This window comes from Biomphalaria glabrata, chromosome 3, assembly GCF_947242115.1.
Source record: "Biomphalaria glabrata chromosome 3, xgBioGlab47.1, whole genome shotgun sequence".
Classification (NCBI taxonomy): Eukaryota; Metazoa; Mollusca; class Gastropoda; family Planorbidae; genus Biomphalaria; species Biomphalaria glabrata.
The window spans coordinates 55,202,504-55,218,300 of NC_074713.1; the positions used below are offsets into that span (position 1 = coordinate 55,202,504).

At 37.8% G+C, this 15,797-nt stretch overlaps 1 protein-coding gene across 1 annotated transcript in view; it reads left to right on the plus strand.

Annotated features, from left to right (window-relative positions):
• The first annotated feature begins 3,658 nt into the window (after window positions 1-3,658).
• LOC106058140 (acidic mammalian chitinase-like) overlaps window positions 3,659-15,797 on the plus strand; it is a 28,411-nt gene continuing 16,272 nt past the window's right edge. Inside the window, exons 1-2 of the mRNA XM_056022721.1 lie at window positions 3,659-4,244; window positions 10,318-10,708. Coding sequence (XP_055878696.1) covers window positions 10,324-10,708 — 385 coding nt within the window. The 5' untranslated portion in view covers window positions 3,659-4,244; window positions 10,318-10,323. The remainder of the gene's footprint in view (window positions 4,245-10,317; window positions 10,709-15,797) is intronic.

Below are 15,797 nucleotides of genomic sequence, written 5' to 3' on the forward strand. Positions count from 1 at the left end.
TGGCAGAATTTAAGTCATTGGTTAATATGCATAACTAATTTTTTTTGAAGTAACGTCTGTATTATATAAGATAAGATGGGTAGAATAATCATAATGGATGTATTGGAATTTCTAATTAGGTCAACTTCCAGGCCGAGTAGTATACGCCGCTGACTGTTGTCTTTATGGTTCCAAGTCCGAGCATTGACCGCTGCCATCCCGATGTCCTGTAGGCGGTAGCGGCCTGAAGGATGGCAAGTGGGGCAACCGCCGCAGGCCCCGCGCCTGATGGAAGCCCCGCGATCGGAGATTCCCTGTCACCGTCTGCTTCGACAGCCAGACCAGTTCTCCTAAACTTAGGATTGGGTTAGGTATCTCGAGCAAGGGAATTTTGACCTGATTGACGCCAATACAAAATTTCGACTCAGCTGCAAATTATTCAACTTTCGCAAAGCTCAATTTGTTTCTTTCTTTTTTTTTCTGCATTAAAAAAAAAAAATAGAAGAAATTTACCCTACATACGAAGGTCTACCAAAGTACATTACAACTTCTGTTTAAATACGATCAATATATAACGTACATATATTAATATTCAGTTGCATTTGGATAGTTAGAAACGGACAAATGACAATTTGTTGAAATTGGGATCATAGCTCAACATCATATTAATATTAAATCTTCATTAAGATAACATATTAAGATATTTGACAAAAAAAAAAGCAAAGCCTCACAGATTCAAAACGAGATTACCCAAACTGCGAGGCCAAGGCTATGATGGTCATTTCAATATGACAGGAAAGTAAAAAATGGCCCTGAGGCATTGCCTCACCAAAAGGCAGCCTACCGAGCACTATGTTCACCCTGCTAACCACAACTTATACTTGGTCTTAAATAATTCCCTCAGATTTCTTTGACTTTGCATAAAATGTGCGTATGTCTTTACTCACAGAAATATCAAGATGTGCGCTTCTTGAATCCAATAGAGAGCATAGTTTATAAGACAGTTAAATAATTGTCACCTACATGGTGATCATCAAGGAATAATGCTCTAACTGCAATGAGATACAGATATTTTGATGTACCAAAAAATTACACATATAACATTTGTTTGTTCATTTGAAACGACTCAAGTCGTTTAATTCTAATCAGAAGTTGTAAAAACTTGCGCTGGAATGTCGTTTTCTTAATACATTCGGATAACTTGAGTTTTTTGTCACACTCTAAATTAGTCTTACTGAGGGGGAGGAGGGCCACCTAGATATTTTTGAACCCGGGCCCACGGCTATCTTGCTACCCCACTGACAATACAGTATATAATATAGTCAAACGGCCAATAATACAGTGCTTAGTGCACATCTTCAACTACGAAGGAGGATATATATATATTTATATATTTATATATTTATATATATATTTATATGTGTTGCTCTTTCTGTCTCGGAAGACAATGGATGAGTGAGTCACTGGCTTTGGTTTCGTTTTGAGACGTGGCAGAATCTGGAGTGACTGATCAAGCCAATTCTGGAGTGGCAGAGTTTGCCACAGTTCGTGCATGTGTATGCGTCTGTCCTATGGCTAGTTGACAGGGCAGCTTTCTTCTCCTTTTTATTGACTGGTGCAGCTTCGTTTCTTTTGCACAAGGCGAAGTTCGTACCAGCACGCACAGCCTGTCTTGGGCTATCTCGTCCCACATACTTTGTTCGATGCTAATGGTTCTCATGTCTCGCTTGCAGACATCTCTGTAGGTTAGTTTTGGGCGGCCCTTGGATCTGACTCCCTCTGCAAGCTCAGTGTATAGGATGCCTTTGGGGATTCTTCCATCTGGCATGCAAGTGACATGACCGAGCCAGCGTAGTCTTCTATGTGTAAGAAGAGCATAGATGCTGTGCATATTGGCCCGTTTCAAAACGTCCTGATTGGAGACATGATCCATCCAGGATATGCACATTATTCGTCGCAGGCAGCGTAGGTGGAAGCTATTTAATCTGTGTTCATGACGCATGTAACTTTCCTCAGCTCTCACTGCGTAAAGAAGTATGCTCAGAACGCAGGCATTGTAGACTAGGATTTTGGTTGCCGTAGTCAATTTGGTATTTTCCCACACGCGCTTGGAGAGTTTTGCCATTGCTGCAGAAGCCTTTCCTATTCTTTTTGTCAGCTCAGTGTCTAAGTCTAGGTTGCTGGCAATTGTTGTTCACAAGTATGTGAATTCCTGCACCACTGTACGTATTTGCAATATATATGGCTGGTATTTCTGCGACATCTTGTGCCAGGATTTCGGTCTTGGAGAGGCTTATTGTAAGGCTTAACTCTTGACAAGCAGCTGCCAGAGCATTCACAAATATGAGTCTTCTGCTTAAAGTTGACAAACTCCGGCTTTCAATCACTTGTTTACTGCGATAGCATATTCTTCATCAATCGAATTCAGTCCTTCATTTCTTCTTCTTCTTATATAATACAGACGTTACTTCAAAAAAGATGATTACGTCCTACGCGTCATGCATTTAGTCATGCATATTAACCAATGACCTAGATTCTGCCAAGTCACTGGTTTTCCTGGCTAGCTCAGGCAACCTATTCGATGCTCTAATAGCACTAGGGAAGAAGGAGCATTTATACAAATTTGTCCTTGCATATGGAACGACGCATATGTCTTTATCTTTGTGTCTTTCAGAGTATTTTATTAAATTTTGTTTTTTTGTATTTGAAGACTATGGTTCAGTGTTTTATGTATAATTGCTACTTTATTTTTGAGTCTTCTCTCCTGAAGGCTTTCTAAATTTAGTGCTTTTACCAAAGGTGTTACTCTATCAAATGTGAATATTTGTTTGTTATAATTCTCTCTGCTCTATTTTGTGTCTGTTCTAGTTTCTTAATGTTTTCTTGAGTTGAGGGGTCCCAAACAGAGGATACATATTCTATTATTGGTTTTAGTTTTTTTTTCTTACTCTTAATAACTGACATTTTTCTGGGTGGAAAGACATGCTCCAATTTGATTCCCATTTCTGTAATTCATCTAATTCTCTTTGTAAAATTTCCGTATCTTGTGTTGTTTTTATTGTTCTATATATTATGCAATCGTCTGCGAATAATCTGACTTTTGTTCCTGAGCAAGTTCCTTGACAATATCCTATATTAAGGACTATTTAAAATCCATTGTCTTCCGAGACAGAAGGAGCTAGATACATAAAAAAAAATAAAACAACTGATATTCAGAGCTTCTTTAGATTTGGGATTTGTTTCTTTTGCATTCCATGCTTTATGTTTAAGTCGAAAGATCGTTTCGACTGATCAACGCAATTCATTATTATCGTTGCAGAAGAGAGAGAGTTTTTAATTCTGGTGAATATATGTAAAAATACACCGTAGCTCCTAGACAAGTTATCCTCTGTACCAGTTTCATTGTAAAAATGTAACATTTTGGACGACTACAAAATAAACATTAAATGGTCGATTTGGAGGAAAGGAAATAATCTCGCGAGCTAAATAAAGATACTCTCTACTCAAACAAAGGTAACGATTTGTCCCCGAGACTATTGCACTGGTTCATGTCACAGCACATCATCCTTCAAATTGTAGCGTCCATTTGTGAACTCTCTCCTCAGGGGGTCAGGAGGATTAACTTTGGCCGACCTACGCAGTATTCGATTTCGTAGTATTTTGGCTTGCCTTCTGCTCTGGGCTGTGGGGATCAAACACCAGCAAGTATTGAATCAGTAATGTGAAATTTTTGTCTTTGACTATCGCGGTTCTACTCAGACAGCGTTATTCAGGAGGAGCTGAGTTGGACCGTGTTTGACAAGTTTCTTTTTTTTTTTTTCCTTTCTGTAAAAATAAAAATTCGTCCCAGATTTTTTCGAACTGTTTATTCACACCTGCCTGATGTTAGTTGTGCGCAAGCATCGGCAGAAAGTATGAGTACTGGGCGCAAGGGGAGGGAAGAGAACATTTTTGCCACACGCATGAAGTGAGTTGTCCTTCTTGGCATTCGCACCGCGAGCTTCCAGTCTATATAAGAGAGGAGCAGTCGTCTGGATTTCTTTGATCTATTTTTCTCTTCCTACTAAAGGGACCGTCCTCCTTGCTAGAAAATGTATTAGCTTAATTCTAGCCCGCAGTTTCTGTTACAATGTGTTACAATCGTGTGTCTAGTCCAAAACGAGGCTAATTGTCAAATCATAGTTTCTAGAGAATAACTTTTTATCTTTCAATTATCAACGTACGCTCCGGAGTTTAATATCAATAGAAAAATAAATAAATAAAAGGTAAGTCGGTATCTTATAATTATTCTATAACTTAAAATAATCAAACTATTATTAGCCATAATTTTTCGCAACTTTCAGTCTGTCTTAAACAGAATATTTTATTCCAATAACCCATCTTTTTCATTTTGTTTTGTTTTATTTCAATGTAGTCCTTCGAAACAGACTGACCTATATATGTCACGTGATGAACTAACTAAATCTATTAGCGTCTTTTGGAATCATTTAGCAAGGTTCTTTTCACATTATGCAAATGATAAGTGAAAACTATTTTGAGTTGCCTAAAGAATAATCAATTTAGGATCGATTTTTATTTACTCTAAAAAAGTTTGAAACAAAAATAGTTTCACTGGTCTTCAATAGAAATACTTACTTACTTACTTACTTAGGTCCTCCCGCGCCGTTCGGCGCATTGGGCGGCAAGCTGTCTCCATAATGATCTGTCACTGGCAATGTCTGAAGCCTCCTCCCACCTGGTGTCCACTGTTCTGAGGTCCTCCATGAAGGTGTGTCGCCAGGTAATACGAGGACGTCCCTGTTTGCGCTTTCCTCGTTTTGGCTTCCATGTTATCGAAAGTCTTGGTGTGCGTAATTCATTTTGACGTAGAACATGTCCCGCAAACCTCATGCGACGCTCAGTCACAACCTCACTAAGTGTTCGACTCCCAGTTCGGCATAGGATTTCCTTGTTTGAGATCCGGTCTGTGTAACTGACTCCCAAAATCCGTCTCAGCCATCTCTGTTGAGCCACATTTAGTCTTTTCTCAATTTTGACAGATGACTTCCACGTCTCACATGCATATGTAGCAGTTGGAATGACGATTGTGTTGAGAAGGTGTATTTTTGTCTCGAGTCCAATGGCTTGGCTAGTCCAAATAGGCTGCAACCTTTGGAAAATGCTCCCTGCCTTTCCTATTCGACATGCTACATCATGGTAAGCATCTCCATCATTTGTTATGATGCTGCCAAGGTACGTGAACTTGTCCAGCTCTTCAAGCTTTGACTCGCATAATTTTAGTCTTATCCAAGTTTATGCGGAGGCCAATTTTGGGTGCCTCTCTGTCTAGGCTCTCCGTCATTTCTTGAATGCATTTATTTGTAGCCCCGAGTAGTGCAACATCATCAGCAAAGTCCAAGTCCGTCAATCGGAGTTGTTCATGCCATGGAATACCAAAGGCAGTCTGGTTCATTGCTCTCCTCATTATGTAGTCGATGGCTAGGAGGAAAAGGAAGGGAGATAAGATGCACCCCTGTCTTACACCTGTCTCGATTGTAAAAAACTCTGTTGTTCCCTCTTCTGTTTTAATGCAGCAACTAGACTGACTGTAAAGGTGTCGTAGGATCTGGACGAATTTTTCTGGGATACCGTATACCGTATAGAAATAAGTAAAATATTTGTTAAAAAAAGACGATTCCTCCTTTGTAAAGCTCATGACTTGTAAAAAGGGATTACTTTGTATTTCGCTCTTAATAACTAATGAAGAGTGGCGTATGAATACATCTACTCAGAGTTTATAACATTCTAGTTATTCACGTCCGCTACATCAGACATGTGTCGTGGCTACGAGCCATTGGTCTAAACTGCCCACAGGTTGTGACGTCGCAGGTCAGCGTCCAGGCCTTCTACAGCGATTGGTCTCGATTTAAGCTAGTCCTACTCAAAATTTGAATAATGGGAAAGGTTTTAATAAATCGAAAGGTTAAAAAATAGTTACGGAAAGAAAGAGTTAGTTAAAGCTCGCCAAAAAAAAAAGATCGCAATTGGCAACCCCGACCCAGCGCAGCATTGTAAACAGTGATTTTATACTGTCCAGACCAGCTTCCAGCAGAACACACAAATAACTCATATAATAAGATGCATATTATTGAAAACTTATACTTCCACCCCGTGGCGTATTTACTCGCAGTGACATTTACATTTTTTTTCCTTCTAGATATGTTTGTATGTCTATAAGGTACTTTTGCAGTACAAAATTGCCCACTTTTATCTACAAACCCATTTATTTTAGTTTTTTTAGATATTTATTATATACATTTGACAAATACCTATACATAAAACGCATATACACCCAAACGCATATTTCTGTATGTATATTATGTATTACGAGTCTGTGACACCCTCGGCCTCCTGATTTATCAGGAGCTCCTGGAAATCTCATAAAATTGCAAAATATACAAAAACGTCCTGGTATATCTCCGGAAATTATTAAAATCTTTTGAAAACTCATAAAAATCTCCTGAAATATATAGACTAAAATGGTCATTTGTGGGTGCAATGGAAAACGCCAATCCTACGCGCGATAAAAAAAAACGGCATTATGCAATACCTGTAATTGTGGAATCTGGTGAAAGAATCTTCTCGCGCCTCAAACTCATGAGGAATTACTTGAGGTCAACAATTCTCGAAGGTAGATTGAAACATTTGGTAATTCTTGCTATTGAGCGTGATCTATGTAGGAAACAACTTTTTATGATATACTGTATGACTTCGCTACACGCAAGGCTCGTAAAGTAATTCTGTACGTAGTAAAGAATGAATACAATGGAAAGACGAATTTATTTTGTAATACAAACTTAATTTTCACTTATTATCCGTATCCCTACCCAAACTGGGCCCTGAAATCCGTTTCGCATAGGGCCCCACAAGGGTTAAGTTATTTAATGACGGGTGAATACAGAGTAGATTACTTGTTCTCCCCCCATTTTCCATGACTTCTTGGTGTCCAAACAGTTGAGCCATGAAGAGAACTATATATATATATATATATATATATATATATATATATATATAGATAGATAGATAGATAGATAGATAGATAGATTACATTATTATTGCATAAGAGACTAAACAGTGTTGTTTATCAAATCGTTAAACAAACATTAAACAACAAGGAGTATGTAGCAACTTGAAATACTGTACTCCTTCTTAATCAGGGGTTCTCAACCTGTGGGTTGCGACACCTTGGGGGGGGGGGTCGAATGACAAATTTGCCAGGGGAAATTTTGATTTTTGTCTATTCGTCATTGGCAGTTTTTTTGTGTTTTTTTTTTGTCCATCTAACGTGCTGTAACTATTTGAACCGTACTTGATAATCAAAATATTTCAAATCTTTGCGAAACTAGGTATTCCAGCTTGTTAGTTATTAAGTCCTATATTAGAAGCATACTTAATGCGGAAGATGACATTTGTTGAGCTACTGAATGCCTGATCTGGTGGAAACAGAAACAAGCTCAACCTTCGCACTACCATCGGCGTGTTTGTAAATACTGTCGAAACACTATTTCTGTAACTTTGTAGTTTACCGTATCAAAGATTGTTATCCAAATTTCGCCATATTTGTCAAATTGTCACTTAAGTATGCAACATGTATATTTGTGAATACGCAATAGAAAAGTAAATAAACGTAAGTCTGAATAATAACCTGTTTTTTTAATTTAATTATGATCACACATTTATTTATCTGTAAGCGAAAAAACAATTAGGGTTGGGGGTCGCCAACTAGTGGGGAATTATATTAGGGGTCGCGGAACTAAAAAAGGCTGAGAACCGCTAAACTAAATATTCGGAATGGATGACAATGTCTTGGTAAAAGTTGGAGTCAAAAGTCACCCAATTTAAAAAGCTGAACTGTGTATTAGTGTATACTGATGTGTGTTGACCAAATGATCCCCCGGTTAGGCTTACTTCATAAGTTGAGGAAGTGTTATATTGATCGCGGAAGAAACTCATTGTCAGTTGTGCGGACGAAAAAGTTTTTTATCCACGAAATTCCAACAAAAAAAAAATGATGCATAGTGGAAGCCAATAAATAAATAACAAGCTTTTTTTGTGTGTGTATGTGTTTCGGGGTACAGAATACAGAAGTATTGATATACTATACATTTTTATAACCATGTAACACATACCTATATATATCTAATGCCAAGTCAATGTTGCCAACTATAATTTAGAAATTGAACTACTAGCGGAAGCACTTAGAAAATTTTATTTTCTGCAGAGCTAAAACGTGCGCCCCAAAATATCGTATAACTTAAAAAAAAAAAGCTTAAATTATCAACACTTTATTCTGTTTACCAGATATACCACAAAGCTAGCTTTTTTTTTTCCCCGATATAGATGAAAATCTTTATTAGATTTAAATTAATAATTAAATGTGTAAAGCAGAGCAGATTTTTGTGAATAACCTTTAGTATGAAAATCTTTAATGTAGGTCAATGAAGAAAAAAGATTGCTTCTCATCTGCAATCCCCCCTCCCACACATTCTCAAGACTAACAGACATGGCCACAGCTGACCACCGAATTGTATTTGTTTTCTTTTTTTTCCCCTCCGGCTATTTCTCGTGTATTAACAGTGAAAATAATTGTGTTTTTGACACGCATACCAACAAACGAGCAACACTTAAAAAAAAAAAAAACACAGGAAGAAAACCCTGCCAGACCACAATTAAATTAGCAAACAATGCGTATTCTCGAGCATGTCAATTTGTGGGTGGTGAAATTCAAACTTCGAAAACCATTAACAATGTTTTCACACATTTTGGCGCATGCTCTTTGGCCAGCTGTCTTGATGCAGTATTTATATTCACTCCAGATTTCTTTCTGAAAATGTTAGCGCTTGCGAATTGTGCGGAGTGTGCCAGATTGGGCTTTTAAATTGGTTGGAGCTTGATGTCGCTAGTTTAAAGTAAACAGTTGGTTAGTCCATTTGATCATTACTAATATTATAGTATCCTGTATCTGTATGCTGCATTGTTAAAATTTTGATTTTCAAGACCCCTTATATTTTATTTAAGCAATAGAATACAGTTAGAGAGAAACAAAGAAGAGAAAGTGATATGAATAAATGCGGAGGCAATATGATGGCCACATCCTCATGACATTTGTCATTTCATTTTTTTTCTACATTAACAAAACAATAACTTAAACAAGAAACGAAACAATAGAGATGTTATAATTATTTTCTGAATAAATACAAATGTAATATCCAAGGATTATAAAAATCTAAGAAAATAAAAAGAGGACAGACTTTAACATAAAAGACGAAAGGAACAATGTCAAGGACGCCATTTTGAAAGTTCACAATTGTATTAATTAGTGTCACAAGCGTAAGGGCTTAGACATTGGACTACACGCATAGACATAAATAAATATAGACTGGCAAAAGGAAGTAACTTCATGTAACTTGAAAACATGTACATCTATTGTTGTCGGATTTCCGAATTCTGAAAAGTTGCATGATCTTCAGTCTTAGAGATTAAAAAACAACACAAGTGAAAATATTGTAATACTTATATAGGTTACAGCTGAAATAGATATGAATACTTAACTTTTATACTGCTCATAAATGCTGCATAATAAAGTACACAAAATTGCAAGTCACAAATTTTCGTTTCATAAAACTCTTTAATTGGCCAGTCTATATTTATTTATGTCTATGACTACACACTACTGAAATGTGCACGCAAATATTCTGTGCATCAGATACATCATAAAGACTGATATTTATGGATTTGCCTCTTTGTACGAAAAACTCCAATGAAACTTGTATTTCGTCGTCTGCAGTTATTATCACCTGTTTTCATCTAATTTTTTTTTAAACAATAAAAACAGCTTTTAGCAAAAAGTTTACAATAAGACAACATAATAATTTTCTGAATAAATACAAATGTAATATTCAAGGATTATTAAATTCTAAGAGAATAAAAAGAGGACAGACTTTAACATAAAAGACGAAATGAATAATGTCAATGACGCCATTTTGAAAGTTCACAATTGTATTACTTAGTGTTACAAGCTTAAGGGCGGTGAGTTGGCAGAATTTAAGTCATTAGTTAATATGCATGACTGAATGCATGACGCGTAGGGCGTAATCATCTTCTTTTTTTTTTAAGTAACGTCTGTATTATATAAGACAAGATAAACCGGAAGTAAAAACGCTACACTATTCAAGCAGTACGCCTATATTCATGTAGGTCGTGGATTTTGATACACATGATAAAATTATCTGTAAATTTAATGACTTTATGTGCAGTATAATGAGATGAACCGATTAATTCTTTATTCCACTGTTGCAGGTCAAGATGGCATTCTTCTACTTTGCATCAATGGCTGACAAGATCCACTCGATCTTCCTTGTGTTCCTTTCCATCCACTTCATCACACTTCCGTCATGCGCAGAAACGATCGCACCAGTTTCCGAAGACTATTACAATATGACAAAAAGCACACTTCCGCCAATTTTGAGGCAAGGGGGAGTAAAAACGGCAGAAAGTATGCCAAGCGAGAGATTGCAGAGAATAGTCGAGATGGCCAGCGCCAGTGATCCTCAATCTATAGACAAGGAATCTATTTCAATGTCAGCATATCAGAGCTCAAACATTTTAACCAAACCAAAACCAGAGACTGCGGGCAGTCAGGAAGCCCCGGAGCATGCCTCGTCAGGCTTATTAACAAAACATCCTTACGGTGAGTATTCCATTAACTCTTTCTCTCCGTAATTATTTACCACATTCTGGTGGAATCAACGTTGGTATCATCAGTTAGGAGAGAAAGAGTTAAGTTTCGTTAACTCTTTCTCTCCTAATTAACGATAACATCGTTGATTTGACCCCATGAAATAAAAATTCATTTTTGTTTTATTAACTACTTGTCGACCGGCGGCGTACCATACGCCGCTATTTTGCCGGTCTTAGGCCACTGCAACCTATGCGACCGCAGTGGGCCCCCACTTTCAAAGGATCCGCACTTTCATAGGACCCGCGCTAATTCAAGGTGTATAAATTATTAAATTAAACCATTTTATAACTTAAAACAGATTTCCCGCGCCCTCATGTCGATTTACCAGGAGGTCAACAATTCTCAAAGATAGATTGAAACATTGGTAATTCTTGCTATTGAGCGGGATTTATGTAGGAAACAGAATTAGTATGATATACTGTATGACTTTGCTATACGCAAGGCTCGTTAAGTAATTCTGTACATAGTAAAGAATGAATAAAATGCAAAGACGAATTTATTTTCTAATACAAACTCTTAAATTTCACATATTATCCACTTCCCTACCCAAACTTGGCCCCGCGAAATTCGTTTCGCATAGGGCCACACAATGGTTAAGTCCGGCCCTGCTATTTACATTAATATATACATAGTAGACTTAGATTAATTCCTAGTCCAAACCTCCCGTAGAACAAAGGGGGGATGAGAGCGGGCAGGGTTTGATAATTTAAACGACAGTCCAGCGCGCAGCCATCCGTAGCGACGTGTGAATGTTCTCCCCCTCTTGTTATTTCGTGGGGTGACTATCCGCAGAAATAAGAGAGTGATCTTTCCTTTACTTCTTGTTTGACCTGTTTAGGGAAGAAGAGAATTATATATGAAGATCATTTGTGTTATATAAAAAGAGCATGCATTCTCCTATAATTCTATACCAAAAGTAACGTTTTCGGATTACAAACAAAAATGTAATTGAAGTTTAAGGATGGCTGTCTGGTCGTGCGGTTTAGGCGCGCTGGACTGTCGTTCGGATTTATCGACGGTCGAGGAATCAAACCCTGCCCGCTCCCATCCCCCGTCGTCCTGCGGGAGGTTTGGACTAAGAAGTAAACTATCTTCAACTCTGAAGGAACATCCGAAACATGTAAAACATAAAACATTTTACAAACATAACAGGGTAGAATGCAGAAATGTGAAAATGAACAATTCTCCCAGAACGTGGAAAAATAAATGCGGAGTTAATGAGTTAATTTACTGCTGTTGCTTTTGTGATTAAAAAACAACAACTTTACAGAGCATTAAAGCCAATCTTTCAATTTTAATAAGAATGTATAACGTCTAATAAATCACAGCCGTCGCAGGATGGCTGCCTGGTCGTGCGGTTTGCGCGCTGGACTGTCGTCCGCATTTATCGATGGTCGAGGGTTCAAATCCTGGCCGCTCCCATCCTCCGTCGTTCTGCGGGAGGTTTTGAACTAGGAAGTAAATCATCTTCAAACTCTGAAGGAACATCCGAAACATTCCAAACATTTTACAAGCAACATTTTCCCATTCTCAGATCAAGTTGAACATTTGCATAATTATTCATTGTTTTTAACAAAACATGAACCAATCTATAAATCAACCAATTAGTTAATTAAGTAGTGGTATTAATTAATTATGTTTTATATAGAAAAGGGAGAATAAATCTTGCTGTACTGAGAGAAAATACATAAATATGGATTTATAACATCAAGGAAAATGCATCAGATTTTTTTCCTTGAAAAAAAAACCCACCGCCTTCTCCTCCCCTCCCCCTTTTTTTTGTGTCAGCTCGTTGCTAGATCCTACAGTTTGAGAAACGCTGGATTTTAGCTTTAAACAAATTTATTGATAATGTATTCAAATAATTATGCACCTAGTTTGAGATGAATTTGAAAGAAAATAATTTGTTTGATAGCATAAATATAAGTGGTGCAGAGACACATAGGTATGCACTAAATGGTTAGAAAAAAAAAGTTTTACAGTAAAACCAACGAAACGAAATCTGGGACAAATGAAGAACAATAGAATGAAGAAAGAAAAAAAAACGCATAGTGGATTTCCGTCTTGACTGAGTGACCACCCCTCTGCTTTGGACTGATCCCAGGTCATGTGACTCGAACATAATACACTCCCACGAATTGAACCGCTGTCCAGTCTATTGTGTAGGAGTATGTAGCCTCAATCAGACATTTGTTGGTTTGTCCGTCTGAGCACGTATCATACTCTTTTTTTTTTTTTTTGCGTGTGTGTGTGTGTGTAAGTCTTGGGTGAACTGGGTTAAGTCATGGTGACCTACCTAGACAAAAAACAACAACAAAAAAACTTAAGGCTTCCTGTGATAGTAAGTTCTCACTAGTGTTTAAAAACACTTATCTAATGCTAATATATAGCTCCTACTTCGTGGTCAAAGATGAGCACATTTCTCGCATCTGTGAATTCGAAGATGGCTTTAAAGTACAATCCTCGCTTTAAATAGTCGTCCACATACACAGGGGCGTCGCTAGGAATTTGCCATCATTTGTAAAAAACACTAATTTGGAAGCCCACCTCAAGTGGGGGCTCGGGGGGATTTTCAAATTCTCCCCCTCCAACCCCCTCCCCCACCATAGCTACGCCACTGCACATACATGGGATGTTTAGTAAGGTCCACTGCAGATAAACCTGCTTCTTCTCTCAGCCTTTTGTTAGCTCTGTGTTCTTTAATGCTGGCCGCTCTCCTTGCCTTGTATGGGTTACGCCTCTGTATTATAAGAGATAAGATGTCGCCCACTTCGCGACGACTTGACGTAGCTATGATGGAGCGTGTGGAGGTTGCCTCCTAAGATTTTTCCGACTTTGCTGAGACATCTTTGTTTTAAAAAGTTCATTTGAATATTCCAACATTCAAGCATTTTAGATTTCAACGCTCTACGAATTAGTTCTAAGCAATTAGATAATTGCATATTTTAAAGAAAAAACAACATGTTAACACCATTGATTGAAGTATATTATAGTATTATTGTGTATGTGAATGGACCTCATTCACCAATCGTAAACAAACAACATTTAGTCACGTGATCTTATTGATAAAACAATGAAGAAAAAAAACTGTCACGTGACATGGTGACACCCATCATGAATTAAACATGAGATCGTAAATTATATAGAAGAGATAGAGAACCACGTGGCTAAATGTTGTTTGTTTACGATTGGGGAATGAGGTCCATTGTTATTTTATTTTATCGTCTCCCCTTTATATGTACCCGTAGCCTAGGCCAATCGTAACAGTTAACCAGAGCACTGACCTATGACGATTGGTCCCGATGTGACTCGGTGAGAGAATGTGCTCACAACATCTCTGTTATGTGTTAGTTTCGTGTTTTTTTTATGTTTTTTTTTAAGTTGCAAGTGTGTTTCTCATTTCCTATGGACTCGAAGATGACTGTAAAGTCCAATCCTCGCTTTGAAAAGCCGGCCGCATACGTGGCATGGGTAGGTTTGGTCAGTTGCATATAGGCCTGCTTTTTGTTAGTTCGGAGCCCTTTCACCCTGGCCATTCTTCTTGCTTGAGACTCCGAGACTCACAGCTTCACGCCATGAGGAGCGATCGAGAGCTAGTGCTTCCCAGCCGCGAATGTCGATATCGCATTCCTTAAAGGAGCTCTTGAGAGTGTCTTTGCAGTGTTGATGGTTGATGCGTTGATAAATGTAGATGTTGGACGCGAGTTCGAAATAGACGCAATCAACAGAACAGTTAATAGATAAATTGAATAACTCCTGCTGGTAACTTCAAACAATTTAATGAATAAGAAGGTACACAGTCTTCGTCGTCTGACTCTATCTCGTTAGTCCTTTGTCCTTGTCCGTTACTACTCTATTTCTGTTCTTACTTTTTAATTATTCGTCACGTCACTCCGGAAAAACCCAATTAAACCCAAACTTCTACGCGTCTTTCTATTGTATTGACCTCCCTGAGAGCGCTTTCCTGCACACAACTCCCCGTACAGAAGTCACCTATATAATACCTTGTTCACAGACATTGCCTTATTTTTTTCTAAAGGTCTCTTTTGTTGAACTACTTCGAAAAATGTGATCAAATAAAAATATTCGCTTGTGAGTTTATTTAACTTTAAAAAAAAAAGATTCTGTGAAGTACTGGGCTACCTGTTAACACACTCTTCTCCCTTATGGGGATTCAAAAATTCGAATGATTCCTTTAGCTATGACCCAAGAAATGTCTATCTAGGAGGAAGTTCTGACGTTGCTGCTGAAAAGCAAGGATGTTTGTTCGTCTGGGACTGGTCATTGTCTCTCGAGACAGAAGGAGCCCAATATGGTGTGGAGGAACTAGAAATGAGTGCTAAATATGACCAGGTTGTGGGTGCTTCCAGTGCTCCCCAGACCCAGATTTTTTTTTATTTAGAGGAGAGCTATAATAAAATTTTGAGAAAGACTGAGTTAAGCAATATATCTTTTTTTTTAAATATAAATTACTGACTTAAATTTAAAAAAAAAGACGCATGTACAAATCTAATCTTGCTTGTTAATTAGAGAGTCATTGGTTTTGCTGGCTGATTCAGGCAAATACAAATACTCCTTCTTCCCTAGTGCTATTACAGCATGGAATGGGTTGCCTGAGCTAGCCAGGAAAACCAGTGAATTGGCAGATGTCATTGGTTAATATGCATGACTGAATGCGTGACGCGTAGGACGTAATCATCTTCTTTTTTGAAGTAGCGTCTGTATTACATAAGATTACATAAGATGAGAATCCATTTAATGCTCTAATGGCACGAAGAAATAAATAGAGCTTATATGGCTTTGTCCAACCAATTGGAATAAGAAATGTGCTTTTATTTGTGTGTCATGTTCCGATTGCATGACTTCCTTACTATTCTTTTCCTTCAAAAAATACTGTATTATTATTATAGCTTTTTAGCGCTACTTTCATGCTTATAGCATGCTCAGAGCGCTTTGGTCCAATCTCATTTGTGGACCAGTGGGGGGGGGGGGAGGGGGGGTATCTAGGAGTTGGTTTTCCGTGCTGCCTTTAGGCGCT